The 8,726-nt window shown below is 36.2% G+C and overlaps 1 protein-coding gene across 1 annotated transcript in view; it reads left to right on the forward strand.

The window, feature by feature from the left end:
- Positions 1 to 8,726, forward strand: part of LRBA (LPS responsive beige-like anchor protein) — a 423,640-nt gene that overhangs the window by 217,790 nt on the left and 197,124 nt on the right. Inside the window, exon 37 of the mRNA XM_009280244.2 lies at positions 7,418 to 7,542. Coding sequence (XP_009278519.1) covers positions 7,418 to 7,542 — 125 coding nt within the window. The remainder of the gene's footprint in view (positions 1 to 7,417; positions 7,543 to 8,726) is intronic.

The following is an 8,726-nucleotide window of genomic DNA, read 5'->3' on the forward strand; positions in this document are numbered from 1 at the left end:
TTATCAAAATAATATCAGTCCAAGATAAAGTAGTGGTAGTGGTTGCAGAGTACATGATTAGTACCGTATCATGTATTTAAGTGAGCCCTCTTTGAAGTATCAGTGTGCACTGGAATGCCAGCACTTCAAAGAATGCTTCCTCCAAAAAAGCTGGGGCTGTGGTTAGCCACCAAAGGGTTAATAAAGATCAAAGAGGAGCATACATAAACTCATACATAAACAGAGCTGTTTTTAAACTGGAGGTTAATAATACCATCATCTATAGGACAGCAACACCTTAAAGGCGGGCTTGTCTTTACCCTGACATGGTGCTTTATAATGTGTAAAGGGAGACTGAAACATTTACAGTCAACATTTTTTCTGGATTGCTTTTTAAATGAGGAATTCAAAGCTTGTCAATGCAGAAGAGAGTCTCTGTGATATCTGAAATTAGCATTGTTCTTCTGGTTTTGTTTTGCAAGCTAGTTAGATGGGAATGGATTTTTGGTATGATTCAAAACACAGAGATCAGGAGGCCTGGGTGGGGAATTGTAGCTGCAGTGTCTAATGGGTGGTTGAGACAAAGAGATAATATCCGAACTATTTACTGTATAAAAGCATATGAACAGCGTTTCTACCAGTTTTTAAAATGCAAATCTAGGAATTACAGATCTGTGCTGTTTGTACCGTCTTGTTTATATGGGGAAATAGCATGAAACATCTGTTAAGACATGCTTCCCTTACTGACGTTCCCATTTTTTTTCCTCTATGCTGGAAGTACATTAGGTTTAAACTGTACAAAAGTCCCCTACAACCATGCAGAGGTCCTCAGAGTGACAGCTCTATGCTAAGTCCATGTAGACGTTGTGCCTGAAGTTCATACCCTGCTTTTCACATCTCTTTCCTCTGAAAGATGTGAAGAAGAATGGCACTACTTTCTCTTCTGGAAACACAAGACACCCCACCCCACCCCATTTTGATAAAATTGAAGCACAGATAAAGGCAAAAGTCCTTTTAGGAAAAAATCCTTTATAGACAAAGTCAAGTGTTTTCTTGGAGAAGGGTTAGAAGAAGCAAATAGACTATGCTAATTTAGTGGGTTACATTAATGTTCTGTATAATTGGTATTATGCCAAAGAAGTTGTACTCGGTGGCCTTGGGCCTTTGTTATGACCAGTTCCTGTTACTACAGCAATGACTGTGGCAGAGATTAAGAGCCTGCCTGTGCATGATGCTTTTCGCTTAAGGGTTCCCAATTATTTCCATTTGTGGAAGTCTGTATTCTGAAACTATGGAATGTGAATGTCTCTGTGTGGGGAAAATTAAGAGAACATGAGAAAGCACAGACTCTGCTAATATTTGAGTATGATTACATGATACGTCTTTTTTGATATCGAAGACGTTCTTCCTCATCCTTTCCTTCCTTCCTCTCACCTGCTTATTTCTTTCCCTCATTTTTAGTTACATAGTTGCTGGTGAGACTGCAATGGAAACAGGTTACTAATATAAAACAGAATAAAAACATTGAACCCTAATAACTTCAGATTGTTACTGTGATTCAGTTTAGTGTGGCTGCACAAATACTTACATGAATGCAACTGAGGGAGGGAGAGTAGAAGATCTTTAACTGGTTTTGCCATTGAAGAAAATATAGGTAATGTAGGTAGCATTTCCAAAGATCTCAATGCACTTATCAGGAGTTAATTAATCTTTAATGTTCTGAAGTAGATACATTATCAGTGAAGTGCTGTGAAATACACACACTGAGATAGAGTGTAGCTGGCCAAGTAATATTTTAACGGCAACTTTGACTTAATACTAATCAAACATTTTCCTGTGTGCTTTGGTAATACATGCAAAGTTGGGAATCAGATCAGGAACCTGATTTACTGAATAACAGTCATTTTCCCCACTGCATCAGTACTCTGATTTACGTTTACCACACGGCAACACAAACACTTGTCCATGGGATCTCTGCATGAAATGCTGAACTTGGTACTGCTGCTGAGAACTTGTTTGTCAAGTTGCGTCTTCAGCGTTTGGTTTTCCATCATTAAGCTCAATGTTTTATTTTCCAAAATATGTTAGATATTTTTGATCTTGTTACAAAGTAATAATACAGCTGGATGTGCACAAACCTTAGTACTTATAGACATGTAGCTAATGATATTAATGTGCTCTGGTGTAACTTGGTTTTGTAGATCACAGTTTGTGAAAGCTTATTACAAGAATATTGAAGGGCTTCAGAAAAATGTTTTACTTGCTTTCTGAAATTGCATTTTATCAAGTCAGTTAGTGGAAGATACCTTGCATTTTATTATTACATGCAAAATATGAGAGATTTTAGTTAATATTCTGGACATCCAGCTGCATGAAAATGCAATGGATTTCAATTTGCAAGATAAAGCAGTCTCTTACATTACATGATGCCCTGCAGTCTGATAGCAGTACTCCATCAAGATTTCTGCAGTACTTTCTAAAACTTCAGCACTTTTATCTTTGGATTGACAATCAAATGCGAATGCTTATTGCTTCTTTTTTTGGAGAAAAATGTTTGTGTATCTTGCAGCAGATGTCTGGCTTGAGTTCTTGAAGTATTTTACATGGAAGCAAAAGTTACCTAGATACAGAGCAAGAAATGTTCCTGAACAGCATTAAAATAATCCAGCATACATTTTCTTAAAAATATGGCATCACGATTTGTGTTCGATGATTGCTCTTTCATGTAATTTGGAAGTAGCACCTGATACTGTGCATTTGATGAGCCATTGCAACCAAAGTGCTGAATAAATTAAAACCAGAAGTTGTGGTAGGCTTGCAGTCAGTGATGGAGAAATTGCAGAGCCGCCGCCTTCCAGGTTTTCTTTCAAATCTATACTGTTGTTACTGATGAATAAGGGGTGTTGCCGCTCTGTGTTTCGTTGCCTATGAAACTAATTTAGCCTGGGTCTCTGTGTTCGAGCATTTACACCTTAGAAATTGCCATCACTGATTGATTGCCTTGCTGATGGTCTTAGGGGAGAGACCAAGGGGTGATTAGGTTTGGAGATTGACTTATCTGCTTAACTCTACAGTTAGAGTTCCAATGAGGAGTATGTCATCTGGAAATTTATCTTGGTATCTTCACATAGGTTTAGGGCATGTGAATGAGGTGTTATGCTTATGTCATGATCACCACCTGTGTTCTTGTTCTGTGGCCTGGGAACAGCCTTGGCTTCCGGATGTGTCAGTGCAATCATTTCTAGCAGTACAAAATTCACGTTGACTAATGTTTCATATCTGTGTTTAATGTACATAATTGCCATACAGCAGAGCAAGAACTGTTTTTCTTTAAATAGTAGACTGTGCAAAGACTATAATAGCAGACTGTGCTGGTCTAAGTCTTCATAACAACACATTTTTTCGAGGGCATACACACGCTAGTTTCCATCTGCTTTTAAGTTTGTTGCAATTGTCTTTCGTGTGAGTGGGTTTTCTTGCCTTTAAGGCTAGATAGCCTTCTAGATAGAAGAGGTCATTTAGAGCTCTAGTCATCCTCTGTCTCTGCAGAAGATTTCTATAATGCTGTGCTGCTTTTGCCTTTCTTTCCTTTTCTTTGTTTCTCTTTTCTGTGCTGTTTGTTTATTTAGTACTTCACTAATCTATGGATCCGAATGGATGCTTCTGTGGTATACTAAAATTCATTCTCGATTAACTGGTGGCCTAAGTACAGCCCGAAGACCTCTCAAACTATTGCTTTTGTAGATTTACATTTTCTTTCCTCTTCCCCACCTTGCAGTGTCCCTTTTCTAGCCATGCTAGCGTGCTGACTGCTTCTTTTCTGTGGTCATAGAGGTAGCAGAATATCTTGAATACACAATGGATAAGGCGTTACAAGAAGTAATTCTTCAGCAATCGCATGATCTTCTCATCATTCGCTCGTTTTATTGCTTAAATTCGATTTAAATCTCCTATAGGGTATAAGGACCAATAGGTAATTCCCACACCTAAAATTCCTTTGCTATAACACCGTAATAAAACTAGTACACCAGTTGGTATGTTTTATTTCCAGTTTTGTTAATCTTTGAAACTGGTAGGAAAAATAGGTTTCTTGTTCTTGGAATGAAGATCTGTGAGCGTTTAAGCTTCTTCCCATTGACCACAGTGAAGTGACTTTTTCTTTTGCATGACACACTCGAAGTACTGAGAATACAGGTTATATTGGTCATTCTGTATTTCTTCTCATCTCTGTACAATTGTAATGATCTAGTTAGTTACATGGGAATTGAGAGGAAGGTTTTATCTCAATTCTGAGTACATAGCCTGGTAATTTGGGGAACCGTTTGAAAAATAAAGCAATATAATGGTTACGCTATTTGAATAAAATATTTAATATCAAAGCTTTGTTTCTATTCAGTCAATATTGTTACCAAGGAACCACTAATTACTGTGTATCATGTTAGAGGGGACCCTGACAAATCCATGCAAATCATATGATTTATAATTCATAAATCCCCAATCCCCTGAGAAATGTTGCTCTTGCACTTACACTAATTGAGTACTTACGTTCATTGATCCAGTCCATATAGCACCTTTAGTCCATATGGCAGCCTGTATTGTAGGGCCGGAAACTTCTGTTGTCAAATGTCCCCCGTAGTCGATGGCACTATACTGTTCCCAATATCTGCTTACTTGGCCCTTTGCTTCATAATCCTTCAGTCCTTCAGCAGTCAGTTCTGCCCGAATCAGAGCAATATTTATGTCTGTCTCCCCCTGGCTGCAGAGGTACAAAGTCTGCATGGTACAGCATTGCCTTTTGGGGACGGGACTGCAGTGGTTAATCAATCTTACTAGTAAGCTAGTTGTTCTAGAGTAGCTCTGTAGTATACTGGCTTATATTGGTACTAATATGCATTTGTCCCAGTAGCTGCTCTCAAAAATGGCTCACTGGTAAGAATTAGATAACATAGGTGTTTATTTTTGGCTGTGTGGGTTTTTGTTGGATATTTTTCTATGTGTAGAGAGTAGATTTTTTTTTTAACCTCATAATACAGTGGTTGCCAATAGTTATAAATACCCAAATACACAGTTTAATAGTTGATACGTTGTTGTTTGTGAATAATCAGTGCACCGGTGAAGGAGATGGAATCCTATGCAAATTTTGTATCCCGAACTGAAAATAAAAGTAGGGGACTAAAGATATATTATGTTTCAGGATAATACTTTGTGCCTGATCAGTTACCTATTTTTCTAATAATTTTGGCATAGTTTTGTAATGTAGTATAATTGTAATTGTTGTCCAGAAGAATGGCATCACTTAATTCTATCAAAACTGTAGAAAGATAGATGAATGACAAATTAATAATTTACCATCTTTGCATAATACTGTAGCACAGAATATCAGAAGGATTGATGGCAGAAGAGGTTAACAAATTTTAGCGGCTTCCATTAGCTTTTCATTGTCATATGTTTGTGGTGCTGACTGAAATAAGCTTTGCAGGAGATCTCAGTCTAGGGAACTAATTACTTGTGCCGATTGCCATACTGATGAATAGACCCTCATTGTATCATTCCCCTGAAGACGAGGAGCAGTCTGTGATTCACGACTGCATCCTGGCTGATATTTGATAATAATTTTAACAGATAAATGTAGGAAGGCAGAATGATGAAGTGCCTATCCATGCTCTACGACTATCAAAGGCATGCACATAGCCAGCTGTGTTCTGCCTTTTTTCTGTAATCACTAATGGAGAATTTTAAGTTATTAATCGACCTTTGAATAAACCCATAATCTTCCGGTGTTCTGTAATTTTTGTTTGGTTAATTAATCCAAAATCATTGGATTTTATAATCAAAGCATTCAAATTTCAGCATGATTGTAACACACACAAAGTGTGAAAATAAGATACTGGGGCATTTGATTCCAATACTTCAGTGTTTTTCTGAAAGTAAGAAATCAGGAAGATGAAGAATAGCACTGCCTTTTCTTTGGTGATAGAAAAAGGCATAGGATTTTAATGAAGGTAGATGCAAAGACACTCTCCATTTTTATAAGATTATTTTCAGTCACAATTTTTAATGTCTACAAATTGTGTTTGAGAGTAGGGTTATGCAAATTATTCTGGCATTTGTTACCATGTTTGTTTGAAACCTTGATTTACCTTAAATAAAACTCATTTCTGCCTTTAGACCTCAAAACTAAGAATGTAGATACCAAGTATTTTTAACATTGTGATCTCTAAATTAGTTGTGGCTATTCATTTGTCAGTGTTGACAGGTATACTTTCTATTAGCTCCTGGACCAGGAATGGAATATATATGCATTTTCATCTATTGTTTTAATATTAGCTATGTTAACAAACAAAATCAGTGTTTTTTAATTTGGGCATACAGGTTTTCAGGCTATCATGGCTATTCTATGCTTCAGGCATTTTTTGGTTGTTTATTTGCTATACCTGAAATTGGCATTTTTTTGTACATTCTCTGGGCTAAAATACTGTCTTACAGTGGCATTCATTCTTGATCATCTAACAAGATAGTAACTGGCACTTATATATGACCATATTAAAAAGATCTACATATATTTGGAGCATACAATGGAAAATAATGAATTTGATATAACCTTTTCTAGATGTAATTTTTTAAAAGTATGCCTTCAATATAGCAATTATTACACATCATAACATGTAGTTTTTAATTAAATGTAAAAACACAACTACATAAACCAGGAATCCAATCTGATTTGCTCGAAAATAGATTGCTGTTTCACTCTTCTGGAATGGTTTATTTAAAAACAGTAAATGGAAAAGAAATGCATTTTCTTGTGTTGTTCTAAGCCTCAGGGGCTAAATGTAATGAATATTTTAAGAGATTATTTTAATTAAATTCCTGCACATCTAAACAGAGTAATATTTTATTATCACATACTTAACCATGTAACTGAGGTATTCATTAAAGTTAACACTTTCTGGACCAAGAATTCATGGTATGATTTACTGACCTTGTGCAAAAAGGCACAAATTAGGAAGAAAAATGAAGGGGGACAGACTTTGATTAATATAGGTAATGCTATACCATATTTATAATAGCCTTTTCCCTATTCTGGTTTATAAATGCAGTCACTGAGAAAGGTGCCCTGCTGAGGCTGAAATGAGGCTGAAATCGGAGCACATGCCACTAGAGTGTGGGGAAACTGATCACACTGTCAGCAATTCATTTCAAAATGATGTATTTAGTGCTCATTTCACCTTCCAAGAAAAAAGGGAAAGGAGTTCCTTAGACTGGAAGGTGATATTGTTATTTTCAAGGACATACCTAAGTAAAAGATTGCAGAAAGGGGGGAGGTTAAAAAAAAAAAAAGGCAAAAGCAGTGCAAACAAGGAGAGCTTTATGCAGAAATTCAGCGCTACCATGCTGTTTGATAATTGCTAACATATGTGGCTCCTCTGTTTCATTGTAGTCGTCCTCGTGAGTTCTGGCGCCTTGACTACTGGGAAGATGACTTGCGGCGCCGGCGACGATTTGTGCGTAACCCCCTTGGATCGACACATCCTGAAGCGACACTAAAAGCAGCCGGAGAACATGGTCAGTGTAGAATCTGCTTCTTGCCAATAGCAGCAGGTTACAGTATGTGGCAGTAAAGACTAGACCTTCATTGCTATAAGATGCTAGAAAATTGTCCCAAATGCCAAAGGCTTTTGCCATTGCATTTCAGACACGTTCAATACAAAGATAAACTGACCGTTACTTCATATAAGCAATGTTAGTATTTCTTAAACCTCTTCATTACATCTTAGTTGAGCTGGCACGTTGTGCATACTTTGCATACAATGATTACAAATATAGTTCTCATTAAGCAGAAGAAAAGTGGATGCAATTTTGCCATTAATCCCTGGACACACTTTCTTGCGGTAAATTACCTATTTATGCTTTAGTAAGTTCAGAATAAGTTTTCCCTGTTCTTTCCCTGTTCAGAAACCCACAGCAATTATTTCAGTTAGCCTTAGCACATATCTGCCTATTGCTACAGATACATTAAAAGAAAAATAACACTTCTAAAGCTAAACTGTATTCAGACCTTTGCTTATGTTTAAGTCCTCAAGTTTTTCTGCAAGAATTTGATATGGAAGAAATAGTAACAAATGCTGAAACGTAAAGTATTGTTCAAGCAGCAAATGATAATGATGATTTCTACCTGGTGATTTTAAAAAAGGAGATTGCATTTTTTAAGAGATTGGGGTTTTTTCACCCTTTTTATTATCAGAGATCACTCAGCTACATGCTGCTATGTCTGTTCTAGAGGAATGTATTTACAAGACTAATACAATAATCAGTTTGAGAATTCTATAATAAACCAAAAAGATAAACAAACAAACACCCAAAGCTAGTGAACTTTGGGTTTTAGTCTAGAATTTTATGTCTTTGCGATCTAATGAAGATACATTGATTCTACATTGATAAGGTAGAAAAATCTTTTTTTATATTAAAAAATAATTTCTTATAATTAAAGCTGAGTACCCTTCACCTTGAAGGTACATGTCATGGAATAGAATAATTTAAATTTAGGTCTTTTTTTTTCTTTTTTAGTCTGTGAATTCTATACACACACACATATATTATGTGTGTAGTATGTATACCACACACATATATGTGGAGGCATAAACTTTTTTAGTGTGAATTCTATACACACACACATATATTATGTGTGTATGTATACACACACACACATATATATGGAGGCATAAACTTTATGCTAATTTAAAAGTGTT

This window comes from Aptenodytes forsteri, unplaced genomic scaffold (assembly GCF_000699145.1).
Source record: "Aptenodytes forsteri isolate BGI_AS27 unplaced genomic scaffold, ASM69914v1 Scaffold227, whole genome shotgun sequence".
Classification (NCBI taxonomy): Eukaryota; Metazoa; Chordata; class Aves; order Sphenisciformes; family Spheniscidae; genus Aptenodytes; species Aptenodytes forsteri.